The sequence below is a fragment of the Gavia stellata genome, chromosome 24 (genome assembly GCF_030936135.1).
Source record: "Gavia stellata isolate bGavSte3 chromosome 24, bGavSte3.hap2, whole genome shotgun sequence".
Taxonomy (NCBI): Eukaryota; Metazoa; Chordata; class Aves; order Gaviiformes; family Gaviidae; genus Gavia; species Gavia stellata.
This window is the reverse complement of record NC_082617.1, coordinates 10,357,338-10,384,434: the sequence shown is the minus strand read 5'-3', so window position 1 is coordinate 10,384,434 and position 27,097 is coordinate 10,357,338. Positions and strand designations below refer to the sequence as shown.

Below are 27,097 nucleotides of genomic sequence, written 5' to 3'. Positions count from 1 at the left end.
TGAAAGTGCTCCAGAGCGCAAAATATTTTATTTAAGAATTTACAGTGTCAAATCTTACACTTAGGAAAGATAGCCGCTCCCAGCTCAGAGGAAGCCTTCTTGAATTAAGTTGTTTGGCAGTCTCTACTGAAAGGAGAAAATAATCAGCAGCCTGGCTCAACTAGAGGAAAGCCAAGTGTCTGACTAGGTTTCAATTATAGAAAAGTAAACCACACTGACTGCTGCTGACCACGTCTGGAACTGGGCATGGACCATTATGCAAAGGTTTCTAATCCCCCCAAACAGCATTTTACTTCGGCTACGTACAAACCTTTTTGGACATACGTAAGGCTATCGAGATCTCAGAAAGGTGGCGTTCTTCAGGAAAAGAAAAAAAAACAATTGGGGACCGACACTGGCAATTTCACATTCACATTATTTCTACTCATGGGCAGAAATTCAAGTAAAATCAAATAGTTTGGTGGCAAGTTCTAAATAAAATATGGCCTAATGATTTAATAAATATTTAAAGTTTATTTTTCTCTTTGCAGATAATTCAGATTCTTCAGTGAATATGAATGTTGCATATCATGGTTTTCAAGATTTCCTATATTAAACCTAAAGATTTTAAAGTCCATCGGTAGAGGTCTAATCCGTCTACTTTTAGTATGTTTGAAATTCATCTGTTAGCTATTTAAGACCTTGGTTATTTTAGTCATGGAAATTCAAGAACAGAGTATTATGCTGATTCTGGCACTCAAGAGGAAAAAACTTGAACAACTTTCTAGCTGTTACCACCCTAACTGTACAGTGCCAGCAGTTTGAGAGAAAGCAGGTAACCGTATTGCACTTAAAAGAACACTCACTCGTCAAATAGTACAGCATTGGCTATTATACAGAGAGCTTCTTTCAGACTATACAATTTGCTTTACAAGTAGTCTAAACCACAAACTACATACATACTAGGTAAGATCCAAATCAAATTAGTATTAGATTACAGTCACAGTTTTCATTCAATATAGGTCAATTTATTTGGATGAGCTGTGGCCCCCTCCCCCTTTCAAAAAAGAAACCAGCGCGAGGCATTTCCCGGATGAACACCTCTGATTCCATACGCGGACAAACCAAGCCCTCTTAGATAAGCATTACGATTGTGCATGGTCCTCTTAAGGCCACAGAGCGTTACGTTACAATGTGGACATGTTTTTCCCCCGCCGGGAGGGGAGCATCCTTCAGAAATTAAGGAATCCCTGAAACTATGTCTTCCAAGGTCACACTAGTAGGTTTAAAATAAACTTAAGGAATAAATTGCCTATGCAATTTACAAATAGTTTTTGTAACAGACAGCAACTATTTCCTCCCTTGCATCATTCTTTATCACAGCAAAGCTATTTCTAGCCAGGCTTTTTTAAAAGGAAAAGTTACATATATTTCATGTTTGGTAATGATTTGCGTAGATGAGGTGCAAGTAGGGAGACCCATGAAAAAACCACCCATCATTAAATTTCTGTCATGTCAACTGCAGCTAGTACTGATACCACGTGCCATAAGATTGAATAGTTCTTTGTATACTCAGAACACAAGTGAGAATTCCAAATACAAAGCCATTGTATTCTACTTCAATGTTGGATACTTCCTCTGTCCAATTCTTCCCAGTCTTGAACTTCCAGTGGCTGCAGGAGACTGAAAAAGGAGAACAGGAATAAAAAAAAAAAAAGTTCTGTAAAAGTGCCATACTGGAAACAAAATACAAAAAGTTGGCAATAAAGTTTTGCATGGAAGCCTGTTAACTTAAACAGGTGCTAGACTGGTCTACACACACATTTAACACTCTGCATGCAACGGTCCAGATTAGGCTAGTAAAACATAAAATCATGGTTTTGTTCAATAGTTTTGTTCAAACTGAAGATGAGGCCTTTACTCACTTGTGCAAATTGAGAAGGATTGTAGAACGGTACTGTTCCTGCTGAAGGTCCCCCCGAAGGTGGTACAGTGGCAGGCTAGAAAGTAGAGAATACTGAAGTTAGACAACTGTAGAGCTTCACTCCCTCTCAAATGTAGTTTGCTGAGTCATACAGAGCAAATATTCACAGTACTAATGCCAACAATATGGACAGCGCAGCATATTGTAACAACTGCAAAAAGTGCTGGTGCAGTTTGCATTCATATCTTTAATATTACTTGCTTAATGTAGGAATTGGCAAAACAATGTCACATGCATAAACTGTAAATAGCTCTGAAAATCCAAAGCATGCAAAACCAAAACAAGACACCGGTGCGACTTCACTGAATTAGTACCTTCTGCTTTTGTTAGTAGACCTTAAGACTTGTCCCAAAATAAACATTTTGTGTAGTTTTGCTTTACTAAGAAATATCAGAAAGAGTGTGTCACCCCTTTACGGTGATCCCACAGTACTGGAACATACAGCAGAGATGAAGCATTCCTTTAATTCCTACAGGGGCTTTTGCAGATGAAACCGGCAATAGTGTTATTACTGATTTGAGACTGGCAGCAGCAGAATGACAAGGTTTTGCTTGTGTGAGTCTTTTTAGGAGGTTTTATGGTTTGGGGTTTGGTTTTTTTGTTTGCTTAAAATCAGCTGACTTCTTTGGTATCCCAGGAAAGAGCTGATCAAAATTAAGTGAATCTCTTAGGAACATGAACATAAACAAAAAGCATGCCTGGATTACATGCATTCTCATAAATACAAAAAACTTTGAAGACCCTGTTTGAGTGTTAAAAGGAACACTACATCATTAGTTACTTTTAATGTTATTTCTGTGAAATGAGAAGAGGGGAAAATGACTAAAAGTAGCATTAGTAAGTATTTGAGCAAATGCAAAATAAAGAGGGGAAAAGTAAATAAGTTAACATAAATGAGAATGGCCAGCCACATGTACCTGATTAAAATGCTGGCTTACTTCACGTGATAATGAACTCATTGAACTAGAGCGCGAAAGCTACAAAACAGCAAGAACACACAAATACAAAAAAACACAAATAAAAAAAGTCGTCATGCATGTCACTGCCCCAAGCTTTCAGTTGTTTTATTTAATTTCAAAAGTCTCACTGCCAAAGGTTAAACCAACTTCAAGTTAAAAAAAAATGTAAAGCCAGAAGTTAGTTTAAATCAAAAGGACTTCTTAAAGCACAAAATTATGTAGATATAGAAAACATTTAGTAGGAACACAGGTAATGTTACTCTGCCTGGCACATCGCAAACTATTCTCCTTGTTGTGTCTTGCACCTAATATTAGTGAAATTATACGCATGCATGGAGGCAAGAAGAGATCCTCGAACTGCTACTGACATCTTACTCCAAAAAAGGCTTGTAAAAGTCTACTTATACAGAAAAAGGAGATCACACCACAGAATGTAGGACACGGAGGCTGAACTTCTCTCGTATGGGCTTAGAGGTCTTTTCTGTACAATTTTGGAGGCAGTCATATGATTCCATCTTGGCTAGTCATCAGCAACCGCATCAGTTACTTGTTGTTTTAGATGGCCTGCGTTAAGTCCACTACAAATTAACGGGTAAACTATGCTGAAAAAGTCATTAGCTAACTACTTTGAATCAAGCCTTACCTCGCCTGATTGGGAGCCATCAGGGTTAGAAACAGGAATTCCAGATCCAGGAGGAAGGACTGCAGGGTTTAAATACTAAAGAAAAACAATGCGCTTTTGTTAATCTTTGTTACCATGATACTATTTCACATTTCACATCAAGCCAGGTGAAACATGCAGTGTATGGCTACTTCCTATGTTCTTAGTCCCTTTGGTCACTTTTCACGGGCCTTCCACTTCCATTTTCACTTGCTTTTCCTTTCTCCAGTTTTTAACTAAAATGTAGGCATTACGTTTGTGTACAACAGCAACATGCTTTGTACATACCGTGGCTATGAAACTACTATTCACAGTCATGAGGGTTTTTTAATCAGGAGATTGAATTATATATACACAAGACATCCTTTCTAACCCACCTCTGGTTCAACAGCTGCAGCAGGATCTGTGTTGGTTTGATTTGCAGCTGGTGTGTGCTCTGCTGCACCACTCCCTTCCATTGGCTGGGGTTCCCCCGGAACTACAAAGGAAATGGGATTCAGCCAAACACACCATACCAGGACATTTGACTTCACAGAACAAGAAGCAGAGACATCAGCAGAACTGAATTTCTACAAAACCAATCTTCTCCCAGCAAAAAGGTAATTTAAAGAGGACAGTGTCAATGTCTCTAGATGCCCCAGTCTTGTTAAAAGTCTGCAAAAGCAGGAAATGCATACAAGTCATACAGATAACCTTGGTGCAACACAGCATGTAGTGAAAGCAGAAAAAAAAAAAAAAGATGGTAAGCAAGTGTGCAGGTAAGACCTCCCCCTTTCTTTCCCCTTTCCCCAAATACCAATCCTGGACTAGGAACAGGTGTCAGAAGTGAGCACAAGATACTGAGCAATATAGGAATACTACACAGTTCAAATTTTGCTATTTGAATGGCCTAGCCACTCTGCAACAGGGTAAAAAGAAAAAAAAAGGGGAAAAAAAGCAAAAAAGAGAACCCCTTTGTTTGCAGCACGCAGAGCTGGGCTTTACTAACCCATTTGTTTTACTGCAGTTCCCAGACTAATTCTGCTTCAAAACAAATTGGAGTTAGTGAGATTGAACATTCTTCAATGTTCATTAAAGGTCACAAATCCACACACTGGCAAAAGTGATTCAGATGACCATATAACCGTAAATAACCATACAACCACCTTACAATTTTATCGACTCATGACACACCTGAGTTTGGAACAAATACATTTGCAGGGATTGGCATTGGTGCCAAGGGGGCAAATAGGTCTGATGGTGCAGGAACAGCACCACTTGACTTGGTTCCACCACCTGGATTCAGGACATCAACGTAACGGGCTCTGCTTCCGGCTAAAACAGAAAAATCCAGAAGTGGCAGAAGTTAAGTCTTGTGTCAGTCAGCCCTATGTCTATTTTGAACAGTCTACCAGCTAAACCATCGTTCAGAATCAGAAAATAGTGCTCCAGGAATACAAACAACACTGCCCTAGTCACAATACAGTTGTGACAGCAATCACAGTGCAAAAGCTAGGCACAAGCAAAGCCAGCAATAGCCACGGCTCCATCATATCACTGAGTTGCCAACTGTTCCCAAAGAACTCCAGAAAAGCCAAGACCTCTGCCTTCACATTTTATGCAAGAGAATCTTAAGTCTTCCATACTTCAAGCATCAATGTTGTCTGCTACCTGCTCTTCTGGAGAACATGTTGACAGGGGCACTAGGTGGGCCTCCAGATCCAGGTGGAGCCGTCTGAGGAACTTTAGGAAATCCTGTTGGAGGTGGCGGCGGAGGCTTACTCTGTAGGGAGAACAAAAAAAAAAAAAAAAAAAAAAAAAAATCCAACCACATCACTGACTGAGAGTCTTAAAACAAGTATCCATCTGACTCCTCCTTTTCCTGACCTATTCCAGAGCACATAGAATTGGGTATACAGACAAATATCTTCTAGTGCAGACCAGTATTCCCCATTTTCCATCTGATAATTAATGTTAAGTGGCATTTCTACAACCCTAAAAGGAAACATTTACAGCAGTGGTTCTTATCATTTCTTTGTGTTTTGAGACACATCCTTGAATGACAAGGATGGACAGGTTGTGTGATTTTCTTTGCTTTACAATGCATTACATTTTCAAAACTATAGACTGTTCCTACCTTTTTTCCCCTATATTCTGTTTGCAGCAAATCAATTAACAAGCAGTTGCCTAGGTGATGTCAACCTCTATGAAAAGATACACCAGACTAAGTTTAGAGTAAATTCCCTTGTAAATTCAATCTCAATTACTGGATCCACACCAGTAACTAAAGATACAAATGCTTCCATAAGGATGCAGACTGTAACAACATGTAACCTGTTTATCAGTTTCAAAAAATGTTGCACATTTTAATCCAAATTCAGAAAAAGGCAACTCTTAAGAGCCAATAACAGATTAAAGAAAATTGTGCGCCAGTACAGATTTCAGTTTTCCACTTGGAGAAATAATGAGTCCTCAGGTTTTTACCTCTTCTTCTGGTTCATCCAGGTTAACCCAGCGTTGTTTCTGTTCATCCCAAACAATCTACAAGGAAATCAGTCAAAGATTAGGAGTTCAAACACAGCTGTTAAGGAAAAAAACCAAACCAACAACCAAACCACCACAAAACTAACTTTTTTTTTTTTTAAAAAAGCCAGTCTTGAAATAAGCATAATCCTCAAAGTTTTACATACATTTGTTTACTTGTCAAAACAATGTTCATCTGTCATCCAGGAAAACATTTTGAACACATTAAAATCTGTAAAGGTTTTTGTGATTTAGGGGCCTTACTGATTTGTTCTTGTCATCTGGAAGGTGAGCTTCAGTCTTGCCTTTTCCCATCAGCCAGCGAAACCAGTTTGCACCAGTCTAAAAATAAATTCATTTATTCAGTTAATTCTCTCAACGCTGCCTTTACAGGTAGATTAAAAGAAACATTCATGCCACAATTAATTTTCTGTTAGGGACTTCAACTCTGAGCCCAGAGTTGCACCTAATAAATAGAAACAGTTTAGTCAGGACCTCTTAAATCAGTACCCCAGACCAGGAGTTACCACATATACTAACAAACCTCCTCTAGCTATAGCTACCTTTCTTAGGCAGTTTACCTTTCTAGGCGCTGGCTCCTTTTTTATTTCTTTTTTAGTCTCTTTCCCTACAGGAACAGAGGGAGGAGGAGAGGGCTGTTTTGCTGCAGAGTTGGATCTCTCTCGTCCCACAGAATGAGCAGAGGACTCTGAAGTTGTTCGTGATCTTCGCCCATAGCCCTATATTACAAATATACAGGAAAGTACAAAGTTGTCACTGCTGCAGCGTCGGATTACATTTAATCTTGCTAAACAAATTCCTTATTTGAAAAGTTAATAATAGGAAGAGATACAAAAGCACATAAAAATAAACATAAATATGAATGAAGATTTAGTGAAAGCAACAGCCTCCTCGTGGCATACCATATGTGCTGAAGACTGAGATGCAGATCTGGATCTTCGTCCTGGTGCCTGGTTAGATATAAAGCCAGGACATGCTTAATAAGCAAGCAGCTAAATATCTGACACAACATTCACTTTTTATCAAAAAAATTCCCATGCAATTCAAGATACTCAAGCTGATTATTTGGGTACTTCTATCTCCTCTGACATGTAGGAGGTGCAGAAAAAGAGCTGAAGTCTGGCCAAGTAATTGCACTATCAATTAACTGGTCCATTAAAAAGAGTTAAATCGGGGCACTGCTGTGCAGGCTAACCAGCCCACAAGAGGAAAGATAAAAATGCTGCACCAGGGAGTGGTTGCTGCATTTTTTTCCCCTCCAACAAGAAGTTGTTTTTCTAATGTTTGAATAGCAACTCAAGCATTAAGAAAACAAAACAACAAAAAAACCCAAACCAAAACAAAAATCGCTGTTTCTTATATAAGTATCGTTAACTTCTAGTTAAAAAGTCTTCCCATTCTTTATCAGTTGCCAAATGTATCCCTATTAAATATGTTTATATTAATTCTTTCAAACAATTGTCACTTCAGAGACTAAACTAACTTCCAAGGAGATACCAACTTCAGTGATATTTAAACAGTTAAAATACTATATATTTAAAAAAGGGGGTTGGCATTTTGATAAACACCTTCCACATTTTCAGCCATGACCACGTGGTAGCCAATAATACACTTTTAAAAAACTCAGTCACAGAACTGTTCTTTAGGCCCTGCTTGCCTCACTTGCTGGTGTATGCTACAAGTTCTTCCAGCTATGAAAAATTATTCTGGGAGATCAGAGAGGAAAGCAGGGCACAGAAAAATAAATCAAACTCTTCAGACAGCAGCCTGATATCCCCCTTCCCCCATTTAAACAACAAAAAAATTCTTTTTAGAGAAGAAAATTATGGCTAAAATTTTTCTACTAGTCCTTAATTATTTATTCCACTGAAGTGGAAGGATAGTGGGGAAGAAAAACTGAGCTTCAAGTTTTGCTGAAGAACAAGATGGAACCCCAATACACTCTTGTGTTTGCAAAGATCTGCAATGCAGCTGACGCTTGCTGAAGAGATGTATGAAATAAAGATACCATGCTAGCCATTCTGCCATAGAAATCCTCCTCTCTCTGTTCAGGGAAAGAGTTTTGTGAAGGAGTGTCCGGGGCAATTCTCTGCATTCCTTAAAAAACAAATTAGGTAATGTTAGTGGGGGGAACACAACAACAGAAACCTCAAAAAAGCCCCCAAACACCACAACAACACTTTTAAGGCAAAAGTTTTCACTAGTTATGAATTTTGTGCCAGAAAGAACTTGTTCTTTTGAAGAATGTGAACTGCAGTTGCTGTGATTCATTTTTTTTTCTCCTGCATGGGTATTACGTTTGTTCTAAACACAGGTCAGAGAAGGCTGAGGAATGCAACCATCAGTATGGGGCAGTTTAAGGTTCTTCACATCGCTAACACAGCTCTGCCAAACTTGTGCATGCCTGCCTTCACATGTGTCAGGTTCTGCTGTCACATAATCAAAACTTATCAGGGTCCTAGAAGCTGACGTCCAGCGGCAGAAATCCCCGATGCTCCAACCACAGACCTTGCAAACAGAACTGCCAATCCCAGTGCACTCAGTGATTCCGTGATACAGGAAATTTCCTGCTAGGGTCTAATTCATAATCTGCTGAGTCTGACCTTTCTTTTAAACTAAGCCCAATAAGCAGGATGAATACTCTAACTTTCCAGAGACGTTTCTGTACCATTACATGGCATTTTTAAATTTCATTACCAAAGACTTAGCTTACTATTTTCTTAATATTGAGATATTTTGCATTATTCCCCAAAATACTTCATTCCCCTTATAAGGAAGGAAAGATGTTTACTAAGATCCCAGACCTGTTTCCAGGTTTGTCTGCTCTTCTGACCGCGGTTCAATTTCTTGTGGTGGCCCTCCTGGTGGTAGTGCTGACCCTAAATACAGTGGTGATGGTTCGGTTCCATACGGATTTGAAAATCCTGGAGGTGCAAAGCCAGGTCCTGGACCAACAGGCTGAGAAGCCACTGAATAGAAAGGGACATTTCGGACAGCTTCCTGGTCACCAGGAGGAATCATAGCAGCTGACCCATCAAGGACAGCCTGAGGTACTGTGGCACAAAAAAAAAAAAAAAAAAAAAAAAAAGAAGTTAAGCATTATAACTAAACAGAAATTCTAGGGTGTGAACCTTTTACCCTATGAATAAAATGATACAATGCAGAAGTGAAATCTCACTGTTTCTACCACCCTCTTAAGACGTTTCTTATACAAGAAATCCGAAACGTTTATTTTCTCTCTGTCACAAAGAAGGATATGAAACACTAACCTGAAGGCATCAGCTGCACGCTTTGCATCTGTTGAGCCATATTGGGTAATAAGGATGCTAACAATGCATTTTCAGCACCTGGACCCATGTCACGGCCAACTCCTGCTCCATCACTTTGACTGGCATGGTCTAATTCAGAGCTTGGTGTACTACATGCATATGGTGGTGGGGTGGATCTGTCTGTATTATAAGCTATTGCACCCTCCTGCACAAAAAAAGCAAGATCTTATTAACTATACCAGACATTAAGTTCATAACCAAGGGAACACACAGCAAAGGAAATCTTACGAGTCAAAACAGTACACAGGTTTTTTTAGTGTTTAGTCAAAAAACGAGTTGTCAGCCATTTGCAGGCCAAGTTCGACCCAAACATTTAAAGGTTTTTTGTTTGTTTGCGGGTTTTTTTTGTTTGTTTGGGGTTTGTTTTGTTTTTGTTTTTTACATGTAAATTAATTAATTAGCTCAAGGATCAAATTTCTAACAGATCTCTTTAAATAAATGGTAATTATTTCCACTCTGTTACAATCTAGCTACACTAACTCACACACAATCTTTTTTTTCTGGCAAGCAGATCCTCTGCTTACCGCAGGAGTTATTGCAACTTAATGAGCCTCACAATTCTTGCATTACAGTACTAAGAAAAGCCTGTCTTACATAATGTAGACCATCCTTTGACTATTCTGTATTGAATCTTAGGGCACTAAGTGTGGTAAATCCACTTGGCATAAATTATAACACTTGCACTTTATGACATGAATATATCATAAGGTCACTTCATATATTTCTGTAATTAGCAGTAAAAACAAAATAATTTAAAAAATTGGATTTACACTAATCCTTAAAAGAGAATACTTAATGCTGAAAAGTACATTCTGTACCTTGATCTGTCCATCCACATGTCGAAGCCTTACTAACCATGAAGGTTCAATAAAAGATTCTTGTTCTGGTTTTTCTTTTATCTGTGGGTCAAACAGGCGTAGTTGTGATGACATCTAGAGAAAGGAATCATTGTAAAGTTTAAGTTAACCAGCCAACAAAAGGCAACTTTAGCCACAGCTTACCACCTACAATATGAAGCCACAAATACTTTTCTTCCTTATGTTACCTGGATTAGCTGGCCAATAAGTACAGGTGAATAGTAATGTGGATCTTTAAGAACAGTTCTGGAAATCACTTCACAATAATGGAAAGCCTGAGCAGCAAGTCCCATTTCAGCTAGTCGGCAAGCATAGATGAATTTGAAAACCTATGGAATGCAAGCAGGTGAAAATAAACAAAGTGATCAGAACATTCTTAGAATTATCAAATGAAAGGCTGTCTGTCATTTCAGTTGAAAGCTCAGATATCCCATTATCACATCTATATTAGGCAGGAAAAAAAAAGAAAAAGAGGGAAAAAGCATTCAATTCTCCTCTTCTACCCAATGTATCCAATGGAAGTTATTATTTCTCTACAGCTAGTGCCAACACATTCTGCTGGATTTTTCTTTTGGAATACAGTTACGATAACAACAAAATTTAGAATTCAGAAGTTCAGAATGCACAGGTGAAAAATGTGAAAAGGAGTGACAACAGGGGAAAAAAGCTATCTTGCACTACGTTATCCACTAATATTTCATTTTACAATGGATAAAATATTTGCTGTGCTGAACAGAGCACATGAGAGATTAAAACCTTGCCTAAAACCTGCCAAAAATAAAAAAAGAAACAGCTCTTCACCTGGAAATTGGGCAAGCAGCCAGGCTGAGTTCCTAGTGACTGTGCATATTCATAGGCTTCTGTTCTTTGAATGGCTTCATTGGTGGCAAACTTAAAAAATGGCAAGCTATTTGGGAATGGGAGAGGAAAAAAAATCATTTAACATTGAAATCATATATGCTGACAATAAATAAAGACAATCAGAAATAAAGTCAGAAACATAGCTCTATGAGACACACAATATCAATAACTTCTACTCCTCAAACAGGGACAGGGCATCAAATAGTTATCTCAAAACCAGCTGTGGCTAGTGATGACAAGGGGAGCAGTGCAACTCAAGTCTCAAGCCATTAAGCTTTAATTTTTCCACCTAAAAAGTCATGTTTTTAAAATAAAAAAAAAATAATAAAAAAAGGAAAGCCAAACCTATGGTTTGATCCAATGAGGACGAGCTTTGTTGTCTTCCTTGTGTAAACTCCAAAACCAACTTGGGCCATAAGGTAACAAAAATGAGCAGCATCCAGCAGGCCTTTAGAAGCTGTAGAGAAACAAGCGACAGAACTAAGGATATTTCCTCTCAGTAGCACGTTGTAATTCAGTGTCCTGTATTGTTTTGGCTTTGCATTCAAATACCTTCACAATAGAGACACAACCATATAAAACTGTTCCACTTTACATTTTACACAGCAATTGCTTGTTTTTTTTTTTTAAAATAAGCTGAGTAATTAAAGCATTCAGAAAGCTTTTTCTTCAGTCATCACCCGGTTCATTCCCCAAGAGTTACCAAGAGTGTCTCCCATGGTAGCGATGGTCCTGGATTCCAAGTCCACATTATTGGTCAAGTTGGATAACACCATTGCTAGATGAGGCCTCCAGTCTCCCCATTTCTCATCTCCACAGCACTAAAATTAGGAGAATTACTTAATCAAATCAGTGACTGGAACTCTGCACAGGTTAAGTGTTTCCACCTAAAGAGGACTAAAACAACTTCTCTGACAATTTAGGAAAAGCACGTGGAAAGATTACTGATATGAACTACACTACTCACTGCAGTACCTCTTTAGCGTCAACTGCAGCTCACACTTGAATCTTACCGTGGATGCAGCTGGCATCCTTCCAGACATGAGCTGATAAACAGTCTGCAGAGGGTCATTAATTGGGAGACTGTTGGCAAATCTACAGAGACATTATACAGAAAAACAAAACACAAACATGGGGTAAGCAGTTAAAGCGTATTTGAACACTCAGTGACAGTTAATCTAGCTTAGTTTAAGAGAAGGAAATGCTGTTTGAAAATACTACACTGAATAAGCAATTGCCCAGTGGATAATGTTCAAAAGCAAAACATTACTCGTTAACTGGATCTGCCACTCTGACATAGGTCAGTCCAAGCTAGGAAAAACCTCAGGATTCTCCCCATGCCAGCTGGCTAGACTTAGAACATGATTTCACAAGCTCAGGAAGCTGAGAGAAAGTCTTTCTGTCTACAGACAAAGCATGCACTAACACATCTGCTTCTTTCAGGGAAGGAGCATGAAGGATACAACAGTTACTTGGCTTTAACAAAGTTGACAGTTGGGCTTTTGCAGTTTTTTCAAAGCCCGACTAACAGCACCTGTCAAGCAAGCCCACAGATGACACTATTCAAATATCCCTTAAACGGAATGAGTGGCATAGAATAACTTCTCAGGTTTAAGTTTATGGCCAGAAGGCCCCAGAATAAAAAGTAACAGATGACAACTGAATATACAGGTAAAACTAAAGCATAATTCTTGCATGAGCTACTAAGAATAACTCATGATTTTGACATTAAGATTTCTGAGCACCAAGCCTCTACCTCATTAGCAGAATAGGTAGTCATATTGTACCAATCAACAAGCAAAACAGTACCTGGTCATAACTCTTGCATGTGTTCTGCTGTCCATTTTGCTGGCAAGTAGCAGAGCATGACCCCACAAACCATGCTTCATGGCAGACTCCAAAGCATCCTAATTAATACAGAAATTAGTTTCCTGGGAATAGCTTAACATACTACTCAGATAAACAATTATTGTTTTACAGTAGTACTTTGTGACTGAATGAAAAAATGTTCGTTTACATCAAACGCTAACATATGAATATAATTTTGTTTTATATTATAAACTGTAGGGCGTAACATTTTTCCGTATCAGTGTAGTACAGTGCCATGAAATATTACAGGCATTGCAAGTTGCAAAAATTATTTTAACTGATTCATACAGCTTTAAGATTTGTGAAAAATAAGTAAACAAAATAAAACACATGCAGCATTTAGAACAACAGTATAAGCATTCACCTTCTTGCGGCCATAAAGCAGCAACTCTCGGAACCTCTCTGTCTCTTTCTCAAGACTGTCAATTGTGGTTATAAGACTATCAGTGAGAAATGAGAGCTGGGCTTCACCAGATTCCTCTTCCACTTGTTCCAAAGCCTCATTAGTGAAATCAATCAAATTTGCCTCATTAGGGGACTTCCCAGGAAGCCACACTGTTTTATGATCTCGGAGCAAAAGTTCAGCCAGGTCTGTTCCCACCACAGTCTATACATGCAGAGAAAAAACAGAAATAAAAAATCCGTTATTTCAACATTGCCTTCGTTTGTCACTTCAACAATAACGTATGAATATTAGCACCTCTGAGCACCTGAGAACAAGTGACCAGATTAGCTGTTCCATCAATCTGTGAACTAGTCCAAGATAAGTCACTATACGCATACTACTGTCTTTTACCTAAATATCATTTTGTGTATAAAATATTTTAGGACAGATAAAAAGTCAAGCAGTGAGACATACCCCATTCTGCCTGCACAACAGCACAATAAAGTCCCAAAGCAGACTTGCAGATTCTTTGTCAATTAAATTTTCATTCTTAAAGCACTGTGTAGCTTTATTTTGTGCAAAATTAATAACATCCACTTTATGGGTGTCATCCCTGAAAAAAAAAAAAAAGAAAGAAGAAAAAAGTTTTTAATGAGATAAATGTAAACATTCGGATCATTATTGTGATTAGTATGTGAAGCAAATTTAAAGCTCATGTATTATTTAAGCAGGTGAAAAAACACAAATATTTTAAGTCAGTTTAAATCCTGTAATTTGCAGACAATTGAAAGTTTGATGAAGAAATGAATTCTGAATGTGTGAAAGTTATTTCTGAAATCTGTAAGAACGTACTTAGCAAGAGGACCAGGAAATGCTCTCATCTCTTCTTGCTCTGGAGAATGTTGTAACATAGTCTAAAACACAAATATAAACCATAGTTATAAGAATTTCTTATGAATTTTCCTCTTTAACAATAGAAACCCCAGATCTGAACATAACCTATAGTGTAATCAAGCCTATTGCTCTTAAACAAAATACATATGGTGATTTGCAACCTGCATGAGGATAAAAAATGATGCAATCTACTTTACATGGAAGTCAGTCATTCTGTAGCAAAATATAAAAATCTTTCTCAAATCTTCTCAGTAATTTTCCTGATGCTGTTCTAGTACTTGTGTACAATTCTACTCCCTTCTGGTAATGTTTTACCAATGAATTCTACCCTCACCATGTAAGCCTGTCCTTCCATATATTTTACATGACTTGAGTATTGCATTTCTTTGTAGCAACACAAGAAGAATGAAAATATACCCATGATATTTAATCCCCAGTCCATCTAGATGACAAGCAGTCCTTAGCCCTGCAGAGAATGTATGAGGACAACATTGTCTCTACGAACAGCAATACATTAGAAACAAACCAACACAACTCCAGCCCTTCTAGGATGTAAGGACTTTACCTGAACAAAATTATAAGAAACTGGATGATCTGATCATGACTACATCATCTCTCAGAGGAAAAGAATTTTTAAAGTTACTGTTTCACTTAACAATTACAGCCCAAACAGATAAGTATAAAGATACATGTGTTGACATATCAAAGTCAGGAAGCTATAGATCCAAGTTCCCTACTCCCAAAAGAAAGACCTGTATTCTACCACCTCCCTTTTTTCTTTTAAACTTTACCTCCATACTGTGTATTTCAACCAGAGCTGGCTGTCCTTCTGAAGGCAGGTTTGGCAGCACTTTTATTAAGAAGCCCCCAGGACCAAACCTAGCACAGATATGAGGCACTGAAAACTTCTCAGGCGTTGAGGGCCTTAAAGGTGCTGAAGTGGGAAGAAAAGATAAAGTAAGAACATGTAACCTGACTTGCAACTAAGTAAACTTGCTGATGCATTTATCCCATTCAGTAATCCTGCAGTACTAGCGGAGAAAACCCTGCCATTCAATTTGGCCAAACTTTATAAACAGCAATTAATCAGTTCCATTATATTCCCAAAGATCTTCTGAAGATTTGCAAAAATAAGAACAAAACTAGACTACAGAACTTTAAAATCCACTTATTTTTTCAATGCAGAGGCTTTGATTGTTTGTCTTAGACACATTTCTGTGATCTCCATACAAGTATGACATATCTTTGAAGAGTTAATGATATACTTTGACACACTCTGGAAAAGCTTTTTCCAGAGATACAGTGTTTTGTTCCACACCAAAAGGGTAAGAAAAAATTATGGAAAAATCTGAAGTTTAAGTTAAACTTTAATCATTCCCCATGAAGCCCAAGCAGTGTAGTTAAAAATCTATCTAAAAAGACATTTACCAGTGGAACTATGCAGTATTTAATAGCAAACACTGCCTAGCTACTACTGTTCTGTGATATAGCCAGGTTTCAGCAAGCAAGTTATCCTTACACTGAAAAGGAAACATAACTTTGTTCACGTGTACATACACTGTAAAACAGCATTTCCTGTTAACAGGCTCAATGAATACATGAAAGGCATCTCATACACTACAAATGCTAACAGAAGTGCAAACTACTACTGGCAGACAAGCACAGTGCCTTCCCTCCTCCTTCCCCAGTGGTGCCAATACCTTGTTCTACAGCTGACCATCCAGTTTCAGTCGGGTAGCCATAATCTGTAAAAGGCTGTTGTCCATCAAAGTTAGCAGCATATCCGCCATATGGATAATCTGTGTGGAGCGATACTGCCTGCGCAGTAGTTTCATACGTATTAGCCGTTAGATCATGATTACTTCTATACAGCTGGCTCTAAATAGATCATATTAGTAATTGTTAGCAGAGAGCGTGAAGTTACACAAAGCAAGCAATACTGCAAGCATGACTCAAGATGGTACGCATTCACCCCTGGCTTCGATTCTTTATCCTGTTCATAAACCAGGCCTAATGTATCACTGCATTTGAGAAAGCTACCCTGCAAGACTCCTGCAGCAATACGCTACAGAAGATAATTAATACATCCTAATGTTCTCCCTCAGTGTTTTTACTACCATTTGATCTGTTCACATCCAAGTATGTTCAGCTGTCTCATGACAGAATGTCTATGTGCTTGCGTGAAGAATAACATTATAGAATGAGTTACAGGTTCAAGTGTTGCTGTATCAGTAACTACGGATCAGAATCAATGTTCACCTCTGCTGTTAACACTTTGACAGAAAATCTCAACTGATTAAACCTGATGAATGTCTAAATGACTTCAGGTGCCTAAAGATTAATGCCTAAATGATGTCCAATACTACCTTCCAGTATTACTAAATGAATTGGAGTTCAGACTGGAAAACCACCTAAACTTCCAAGAAATACGATGAACCAACACACGAGACTACAGCTAAAATGACAGATTCCACTAGCAAAGGCTGTACCTCAAAAATTACCCAAGTATTCTCTCCGTTTTTCAGGTATTTGTACTTATGGTATAAGTAGATAAGTAATCAGTTAGATTTGTTTTTTGCTTTTAAAGTCAAAATAGCATCATACAAATACGGAGTTAGTCTTTTAACAGATCCCAAGTTCAGTAATAGCATTCATGCTTGTGATGAGAAAAACGATGTAACACTGAAAGCCAGACACATTATCAACTACAGCCAAGCACAGTAAGGGCAAAGTTCTCACAAACAGCAAATGGATTCAGTAGAGGAAATTTTCCATTTCTGTGTGTGTGGCAACTTGCACAGCTGAGTGCTGATTTTGGTTAAAGTTCTCTTGACAACTGTGATAAATATTAAGTTCAAAACTATATTACAAAACAGCCTTAACTTACAGAATAAAAGTTTTCAAAATACATACTCCCCAAGCTAAATGCAGAAATATTTCCATATTTCTAATGTTTCACCCACCCCTAACATAGAGAAAGGCCCAACTCAGCTGAAAGAATACTTCATGTGACCATCTGAAACTCACTTGTTGAGAGCGAGAGCTGAAACTGCTCTGGTGACTGTGAACACTGCGGGAGCTACGCAGACTATGACCAGAATGTTCACTGTGGACACTGCGTCTATCAAATTCATCACCATAAGGATCTCTATGGGGTTCAGACTCATCATCAAAACTTCCAGTAAAACGAGGATCGTATCTCCAGTTATCTTCATATCGGTCATGTCTGAAGAACAAAGAAACATACAAAGCAAAAATGAACATAACCACCCATATCCTTGAGGGAACTGATTTCACTGCATACCTGTCAAGAAGAAAACTGTACCTAACTTCGAAAGGGCTTTTAGATTATTTCCTAGATTGAGGTTCTTATTAGACTAAACAAACTGACATTTCTTCAAGATGATGACCCAGAATATTCAAGATCAACACCACCATACTCAAGAGTCTGTTCTAGGAAAACCCACAGAATATTCACCTCATCTGAAAACAAGTCCTCCTGCCTTAAATCCTCTTCTTAAGAGTGACGTGACAGCTCATCTGTTTTTCCTCAATGACCTATGTTAAAGCCACAGAAAGGACTAGAAACATGTATCTGTGAAATGTGTAATACTGCATTTTAATAGTCTGTTACAGAATGCATCTGCGTTCCTAGAGAATATTGAGAGGATTTTACTTACAAAGTTGCATGATACCCTGAAATTCTGATGCCTGATACAACTATCACAACAGTTCACAAATTTTGAAGGCTTTGGGGCAGATCTTCAGCAAATAAGGTAGTACTTCTGTTAGTGCACAAGCAAAGCCTCAGCCTTTGCCTTGACACTTACTGCCGTAACTTAATTTTCTGGTGACAGATTTGACTATGGGGGACTCCGCCCTGAAGAAACCAATACCACATTCTACACCTTCACTCAGACATACACACTAATTCTCTGGTCATCATCAGTACCTAGGGCCCATGCTGCCCTAGATCTGGAACGAGCATTGAAAGAACATGGATTGAATGGACAAACCTGTTGCCATATGGATATGCTTCTCTCTTCTGATAAGGGTTGTGTTCAGCATCATACCAATACCTCTGATCATAACTTCTAGGATCTCTGTATCTGGGGTCGTATGCTGATGAGTAACGTTCCCAGCGACTTGGATCTTTGGAAATAAAAAGAAATTATTTAGGTATTGGAAGCTGTTGCCTATAACCTTTTTCTACTCCTTTGTCTTTAATTACATGCTGATTTGGTCCTTAAGCATATAGCAAAACCAAAATAATGTACTTAAAGCTACACAAATACATCCACTCATTTTTAGTTTAAAAAACCAAATAAGCGAAAAACCAACTAAAATAAAAAAATCAATTTCACACCTTTCAGAGAAACATGGTTATTATAGTTAGCTAGATACTCTTGAAGGGACAGTGTTTACCATCAGACAGATAGATCTTTTCTAACAACTTTAAAACTCAATCATAACATGATAATAACTCAAGAAATATTAACAGAATCTTTGTGATCAGTCTTCAGAGCGTCATGCTGAATGTCTCAGGATGTGGACAGATATTGCTTAAAATCCTCCCAGGCACTATATAAGTAACGATCTTCAGATTGCCAACGCCAGTATGTCTCTGTGAGCATTCACATAATTATGGACAAAACCAAATTGTAGTCATGAGTCAACTTCTGTTTACACCCACCTAAAATCTACTTTAGAAGTCTGCCTGCAGGTTACACACCAAGGATACACCCCAGTGAATGACAGGCTTACAACTTATTGAAGAAAACTATTCTGTAGACTTACAATGGTGTGCTTTCACAATGGAAAGGTAAATTGAAGGCTGGTAGTGAGGAGAAAAAAAAAAATTTTCTATTTACTACTTCTACTGAATAAAAACCTACAGGAAGAATGGCACGGTATTAAGAACTGAAGTAGGCTCAAAGATCAATTTTCAGCAAGTATAACTTTGTTCTTGCTGGCTGTGGAAAGGATATCAGTCTTATTAATATGGGAAAATATAATAATTCTCTGATCTTAAAGTTCCTCTTCCCCATAATTTTTTGTTTAAACCTGCAATTTAATTTTCTATAGAAAAATTCAGTTCATTTTGACACCTTACCTCCATAATCATACGAGTTTGGGTAATAGCCTGGATAATAATCACTCCATCCACTTTTTGTGTAATAATCATCAGTATACCCTTGCCTGAAAGAAAGCGCACAGATATAAAAAATTATTATTCCTCCTTCAATCTCTTCTAAAGTCAGGAGGAGATATAAAGAACTATATGCCACAACTGATTAGGTAGAGTTTCATATTAAAAACGATGCACTTACAGGAAATCAAGGAATCATAAATTAAGACTTTACAAACCAATATATCACTAAATTGTTGTGTGCCATAAAAAGCTGACAGCCCTTACTATACAATAATTTAGTGTTTTTTTAAAACTGCTTTGGTGATAAGTTTAATTACTTACAGACAATCACAAAAACTACTGCTATAATTAACATCCTTTGAACTGTCTCAACAGAGAAGTCAGTAACTTCTCAAATAATAAAGTAATTGCTCCCTCAACTTTAACAGTGTTTTGTTATACATCTTACAGTGATGAAAAGAGGACTACAATCTGGAGAAAAGGTCATAAAAACGGGTCAGGACATGAACTAGCACTCTCATAGATAATTCTGAACAGAGGGTTTCAGCCTCCGGGGCTGTCCTTGCCGCATCTGTCACCAGCGTTAAATAGAATCAGAAAAGAAACAAAACCAGAATGCACTACACCTTTCTTTGGGTACCTGGTCAAAGAACTCAGTATTATATTACCTTGTTCGACTTGGAGCTGATGCCAATCTGTGGCTGGCAAGCCCACAGAATACTAACATTGTAGGGTTAGCACTACCATAATCCCAACACTTTATTTTCATTCTGCACCCAGTCTGTTTCTCAATCACAGCTTTTCAGTAGATGCAGCAATATTTTGAGTGTTAGCACACCCTTACATTTAATACTTCAGTGAATAAATGAGATAGCATTGAGATGCAATTGTAACACAGCACATCACCACACAACTAATTCCAGGCATCTTCTAGGTTATTACCCTTCTCAATAGGCTTGGATGGACAGTAGCATGTAGGAAAGGCTTGTTTTTCATTTCAGCAAAAAGGACTGAATAGAAGAAAATACTCATTTACAGAGCCCATGTTAGAATACTGATTGTCCAAATGAACAGAACAAGAACCTGACTAAAACCAACACATCAAAGTAAGAGTCAGTGCATATACAAAAGACAATAAGAATACTTTTGATGGAAAAAGAAGGATGTGGCCATTACTTGAAAAATCATGATCCTTCATTATATGCCATTTTTAGGACATCATCCCACAATTTCTGAAAAAAGCTAGAAGATGAATGTTAGATGAAAAATGTAGTGTGTCTACATATATGTATGTACACATATATGTATATACATGTATGTTTATAGCTACACGTGTGTATACGCTCATGTGTATACACTCACAAACACACATATCTATACGCACAGGACAAAGATATTTAATGCCAATGTGGAATGATGGGAACTTTCATGCTCCTCTACAACTGATCATTCAACTGATAGTGCAAACTCCAAAGTGGCCAAGCAAGTCAAGCGATGCTGCTCCCTGGAACGTGTGGGAAGTTTGCTAACACAGCACCTACCTCTGCAGAGGAGGAGATTTGATCTTATCAGATCAGGTTTATCCACCCAACCAATCTTCTCAGTCTCCTTCAGAAAGATGTTATTTCCCTCCCCAAACAGAGTTTAAAAAGCTGCACCATCAATACTGGTACATTAAGGGCAAATTTCAGACACGCTATCACACTGACTTTGCCACTCTTTGGCTCTGCTGCCCTGCAGTACCATACCACAGTCCACATCCGACTGCGCTGTCACATCACACATCAACACTGACAAAGCTACTCATAACAGGGTTTGATCTGCCCAATGCCACCTACAGGAATTTCAACCTCTTATAAAAATAGTACATAAGAAGAGTACGCACCGGGAAGTGCTACTAGAGGTTAGTACCTCATTACAAGATCTGACAGTGCACTTAGATTCACTTAAGAAGGTGACAAAAGTTGTGACAAAAGTTATCACATGCAGCTACAGCCATTGTTTTGTACTCAAGGCCACCTCCTATAATCTTCTGGAGGGGGTAAGCAAACTGTTATGCTTTTAATTTGAAGACTGCTCCACGAGTGAACTACCACCACCAACAGACAAATACTACAAAGGGTTTCATCACTGCCAGACAGAAAACTGGGGTTCTCTCTTGGAAACCTGCAAACCCACCCACTCAATGATGCAACAGTAACATTTTGTCATGAATTTGAAGTTCATACAAATCACTTAGCAATAATCATCAGAAAGCAGTAACCGCTGGAAGGTAATGTGCTGCTTCTTGCTTGAGAAATACTAGAGATTTCATTTCTGCTTTTTATTTTATATTTGCAAGTAGCATCTGAACACATTGTTTCCCTCTCTCAAATTTTTTCTTTCCCATAGTCAGGCAGACCAAAGCCTTTAAGTTTTCCTCAATTATGTGCTACCTGCACCAAAACTCATAGTGAAGTCAGTGGGTATATGCCCATATAGCACCTTTGCTACATGGACCACAGTTTGGGAGTTTTGTGAGAAAGCTTATCCACACAGTTGAGGTAATAATCAGACAAATTAACCTGGCACAGCACCAGGATGTTTTCACTTGATTCACCATTTCTCTCTTCTGAACATCTGAAACACCATATATCAGTAGTACTGCTACGCTTGCAAGGTAAACCCCAGACCAATGTGCTAAAGTGCCATATATTAACAGAATTAGGTGCCGCTGCCTAAGTGCTAGCCAGAAACTAAACTAGTATTGATTAACAAACCCATGGCCTACACTGCTCTTTCACAGCACACGTGAAAAAGAACTAACCTCAGCACTGAGACCATTGTGGTGACTTCCTGCCTGGCAGAAACACCAACCACCACCCAGAGAACTGAATGAAAGGAGTAATAAGGCTTTAGCAACAGAAAAGACTGCGGAACTGTATCCTTTTCAGATGTGGCATTTGATACTGGCCGTTCCTATGGCAGCACACAATGAGTTTTTCGACTTCCTCACTGCGGCTTATGCTCTAAAACTTCAGCAGGCACCATTATACTCACCGCTTCAGGGTATACCAGATCTTTACTCAGTTTAGGAATTGCATACCTAGAAGAAGGCCTGTCAGAGCAGTGACTAGCTCTGGAACTAGGACGTTCAGGCTCAGAATACCGATAGCTCCCAGGCTCCATATAAACAGTACTGGTGCTATCATAGTGTCTGTACCGTGGGTCATACTGTCCGTAGCTATCCTCCTAAAAAAGAGATTGACATGTAAGTTAAGAGGCGTCCCACCTCCAAGAATAAACCTTTAAAAACAAACAAATCACCATACACACCAGAACTGTGACACCTGAAGAGATGCAGATCAACAGACTACAGGATAGCTTTCGATACCTGCTGTGGCAAGTTATATTCAAGTCTATTAATATCCTAAACTTCAAAAAAAAAAACCACATTACATCTGGACTAAAGGCAGTTCAACCACTATGCTGGCCACTCTGCCAAACTGTCAATAATTCAGGCAGCAGATGGGAACCAAATTTGAGCACCTGGGCAGCTAAGACAGTAATAACTGCCAACTTTGCCAAAAAAAACAAAGAAATTGCTATCAGGTGACAACTGGAATTGGTATTAGCAACTACTGTAAGTTTTTATAATCTTTGCAATATAAGTTTTGTTACTGCTATCTGGATTTTCACTACAATTAAATACTTAACACGAATGCTATACTGAATGTTGATCATAACATAACTGTTTAAACGCATAATTCAAAGATATAAATTACTAATACATACTGAAGGGGGAGGAAGGGAAAAATAAAATTTACCATGTAATAAAGATGAGCTGCTGTTCTGGGGTCTGCAGGAGGATAAGGTGGCGGATATGGAGGCTGGTAAGCATCGTAAGGATGTCTATAGTAGTAGTAAGGGTTCTGGGGTGGACCAAAGGCATCCTGAGGAGTCTGAGGCAGGGATGGATGCTGCAGGTCTTGTTGCACATTTGGCATGACTGACTGACTGGTGGTGGTAGAAGGGGCTGTGGAAGTTGGAGCACCCGATGGCTGTCCAGACGCTGGTTGCTTATCAGGACTCGTCTGATCGTACCTTGTTGTCAGCTGTGCTGAACTTGCCTCTTGGGGACCCACAGGTTGAGGATGGTTACTCAGCACCTGGTTCTCATGCCGCTGCAATGCCTGCGTGGCTTTAGTCCCTGCAGCAATCTGGTAGTTTGAAGGAACTGAGGACTGCCCAGAAGATATTGGTTGCTGCATTTGAGCTGCGTGCATTTGTGGTTGAGATGGCAATGCTCCCTGTATAGCTCTGTCTGATACAGCCTGATGCTGTACATCTTTTGTCACCTGTTGATAGAAATGCTGTTTGTCATGCATCTCAGGACCCACCTGAGCAGCACTACCAGCCGACTGTTGAGGATACACTGGACCACCAGAAAGTGACTGATTATGCACCTGTACAGAATTACTTGCACTGCTTTTCTCCAACGTCCGTGATACTGTGAAGTCAAGCACTCCAGCAGCTGCTTCTTTGCTAATTGAATGATTTGCAGAATTATTAGCCTGTACTACAGAATTAACAGGGGGGACCTGTTCACTTGCACTTCCACTGGGGAGATTTGTCCCAGGAGAAACGGATGAGTTAGACCCTGGCTTGCTAGCAAATTCAGGAACAAAACCTTCCATATTAACATTCTTTTGCCCTTCTGGAGCCAAATTAAGCGGAGTTTTCATAAGCAAGTTTGCAGGCTGATTAGAAGCAGTATCAGAGGAATTAACAGGGCTTTGTAATAAATTATGTTTTAACAGATTAGTATTTGGAAGTGCATTAACCAACAGAGATCCAGCTTGCATCACAGGTAATGGCACGTTCTCCCCAGAAATGATCCCACCAGCATGTGAAGTTTGCGGACCCATTGCAGGCTTGTCCCCAACCCCAGAGTCCTTCATTGGCTGATTGTTTTCATTGCTGCTTAGCTGATTAGATAGAGAAATAGAAAAATTAATTGGCTGAGCCAAGTTATAGCTTTGATTAGGCTGAGCAATCAGGATAGGCTGATTTTGCAAAGACTCTGTAGGTGGAGAAGACAACAAACTTGCGTAACCAGAACTTGCCTGAGACTGAAGTGCCTCCTCTTCTCCCATTTTGGGAGGATTCTCAAGATTTTCAGAAGATATGTTTCCATCTTGGGAAAGCTGCACAGCAATAGTCCCTGGTTTACTTGGCTGCTGATTAGACAGGCCTTCTTCTGGTGGCTGAATGACTTCTACAGTTTGTTTGGCAGGTACATACACTGCAGGAGCAGCAGGAGCTAGAAGAACGTTTCCCCCAAAATTAGGTAACTCATTATGAGCCCACAAAGTTGTTGCTGGGCTATCACACTTCTTAACTGCTCCCTGAGCTCTTGTTGAAGACCTTCTCTCAGATACTGATTGTATGTTTTCCATAACAGGTCCAGAGTGCAACGTATTTCCAGCTTCACCAGTGACTGCAAGAGGCAGTGGGTGTACCTGAGGCATGAAAATAGTTTCCAGATTATCTGGTGGCTGTTCAAGATTGCCTGGGGATGCCGCTGGCACAGCTGTATTCTTCTTGATATTCTTTTGGTTTGAGTGGTTCTCTCTTAATTCAACCACCATCTTTGCTTGGTCAATCTCTGCAGGTTTTATACCAACTCCATGGGACCTCACAGGTTCAAAAGAACTATTTGCACTTGTCTGAAATACTCCTGTAGGCTTAGGAGGACTTGGAGTTGGAGGCTGGGATAGATTACCATGGTAGTTCTTGCCCAGGTTTAGCTCACTTGAATCACCTCCCAAAGGAGAGGAGTCAATCTGCTTAAAGAAGCCAGCAGAAGATTCTTCATCAGGCTTCCCACTTTCTTGCTGAATAAACGTACCGACTTGCTCTTGAGGTCTTGCTGAGCTAGAAGCGCTCCTATGGCTAATGTTGCTATAGTTTGAAGATACACTGTCTGGTCGGACAGGGTGAGGTAATGAATCAGGTGCCTCCAAATTTGGTCCTCCTTCAGCATGGCTCACAAGAGCATTCTTTGGAAGCATTTGACCTGGAAAGGATCCATATCTGTACAGATCAGGACCAGCAGCAGGGGATGAAGCACTGATGTGCTGTGGTTCACTTGGCAGCACTTCTTGATTCTGAATGCACTCCAGGTTCTCAACATTTTCATACTGCGGCCCACCATTCCCAGACACGTCACCTATACGTGCCTTGTCATCACTAACAAACATAGAGTGCTTAGCAGCCTGTGTCTCCTGCTGACTTACAATTTTAGGGAAGTACTGGACATCCATTCCTTTTTGTACCATCTCATTAGCTGAACCTGTACCAATCTGTGCCTGACAGAGAACATTAGTTGCAACCCGCTGAGGATGCATTGGTTGGTGATACAAGGATGCAGAATTTGGCTGACAAGCATCAAACTCCATTTTCTCCACTATGCAATTTTTTTCAGATGAAAGTATTTCTTCATTTTCTGCCTCATCCCCTTTGAAAAACATGGAGAGAGTTCCTGAATCTTGATCTGTGGAAATAGGTCTATTTGATGTTTCAGACATATCTGGAGACTGGTTTTTGGGATTATTTCCCTGAGCTGCGGGAATGACAAAACCAGAGTCTTGCAATGGTGGCTGTGGGTAAAACTGTTCCTGGTATGGTTGACTTAACCAAGCGTTAGTCATTTCTGTGTTCTGCCTAAACACATTTCCAGGCTGGATGCTGTTCATGTGATGACTGCTATTTGCAGACCCATTTTTCCCACTCTTTTCACAACCAACAGATAAAGGCGCTTGCATGATATTTTGTGGAATACCTTGGTGTACAGGACCCTGCTGTAAATTTGTCTGTGGAGGAGGATGAGAAGTGCTAACAGAAGACTGAGAAATGTTATGAACGTCAATCTGAGAAGACGGTTCAGGATAGGGCACAAAATTTCGAACTGGAGACTGCAGGTTACCTTGAACAGGCCTCCACTGAGACATAGGCTGCTGAGGAGGTGGAGGGAAGAGTGCTGTTGCATTGGGTCCTGAAGGAACGTCATTTGGATCTCTACTAACTTCTTGTCTACCTCCAGGTTTGTTTGACGCAGACACCATTCCAGGATGCACACTGAAAGAATTTTCAACTGCTGCCCCTGCATTATAATGTAATGGTACTGCAGGCCCACGGAGTCCAAGGTCTGCGTTTGGATGCACTTCTGTAGTACTATTTACAACATATCCTGGGGACGGTGAAGGAATCGGAACATTAGAAAACGTACTGGTATTTATTCCTGGTTGAGATACAGGAGCTGATAAAGACGTATGCGGTCCATGAGGATTGTCCCCTGCACGTGATGATGAAGTATGCATAACGGCTGGCTGCGGAAACACTGCTGGGGAAGAACTTTGCATAACCAATGCATTGCCCTTGGATGGATTTTCTAAAGGGGAACCCTGTGGAGTTTGTCTGCCAAACGCAAAAGGGTCTGTCACAGGCTGCACCGGGGCAGCTGTTGCATTTGCTCGTTTACCAAGTGAGCTGTTTCTCCAGTACATGTTCCGAGCAATGCCCGCAGGAGGTGGAGCTGCCGCTCCTGCTGGAACAGTCTGTGGAGGCTGCTGCATGATGGCCTTCTAGCAGGGTCAGATGCTA

The 27,097-nt window shown here is 39.4% G+C and overlaps 1 protein-coding gene across 2 annotated transcripts; it reads right to left on the bottom strand.

Moving 5' to 3' along the window:
• Nucleotides 1–9: 9 nt before the first annotated feature.
• SEC16A (SEC16 homolog A, endoplasmic reticulum export factor) lies at nucleotides 10–27,069 on the bottom strand. 2 transcript variants are annotated; one of them, XM_059828704.1, is made up of 31 exons: nucleotides 23,260–27,069; nucleotides 22,539–22,684; nucleotides 19,415–19,500; nucleotides 18,318–18,453; nucleotides 17,329–17,527; nucleotides 16,002–16,179; nucleotides 15,093–15,235; nucleotides 14,260–14,321; nucleotides 13,882–14,020; nucleotides 13,387–13,629; nucleotides 12,963–13,060; nucleotides 12,167–12,248; nucleotides 11,857–11,974; nucleotides 11,499–11,610; nucleotides 11,094–11,199; nucleotides 10,481–10,621; nucleotides 10,254–10,367; nucleotides 9,376–9,580; nucleotides 8,911–9,159; nucleotides 8,115–8,203; nucleotides 7,009–7,056; nucleotides 6,667–6,825; nucleotides 6,350–6,427; nucleotides 6,047–6,103; nucleotides 5,234–5,345; nucleotides 4,757–4,897; nucleotides 3,961–4,061; nucleotides 3,566–3,640; nucleotides 2,881–2,940; nucleotides 1,905–1,979; nucleotides 10–1,662 (listed from the first exon to the last, which is right to left on the bottom strand). In XM_059828704.1, the coding sequence occupies exons 1-31, from the start codon at nucleotides 27,067–27,069 to the stop codon at nucleotides 1,594–1,596; spliced, it is 7,431 nt and encodes a 2,476-aa protein (XP_059684687.1). In that variant the 3' UTR covers nucleotides 10–1,593. The 2 variants fall into 2 exon arrangements, with proteins under 2 accessions (XP_059684687.1, XP_009807820.2); XM_009809518.2 differs by lacking the exon at nucleotides 7,009–7,056.
• Nucleotides 27,070–27,097: the final 28 nt, after the last annotated feature.

Coding starts and splice junctions, on each gene's coding strand:
- SEC16A (XM_059828704.1), bottom strand. CDS start 27,069: ATGCAGCAGCCTCCACAGACTGTTCCAGCAGGAGCGGCAGCTCCACCT. Junction 18,454..19,414: donor AAACTCGTATGATTATGGAG/GTAAGGTGTCAA, acceptor TTATTTCCAAAG/ATCCAAGTCGCTGGGAACGT. Junction 6,428..6,666: donor AGGAGCCAGCGCCTAGAAAG/GTAAACTGCCTA, acceptor ATTTATTTTTAG/ACTGGTGCAAACTGGTTTCG.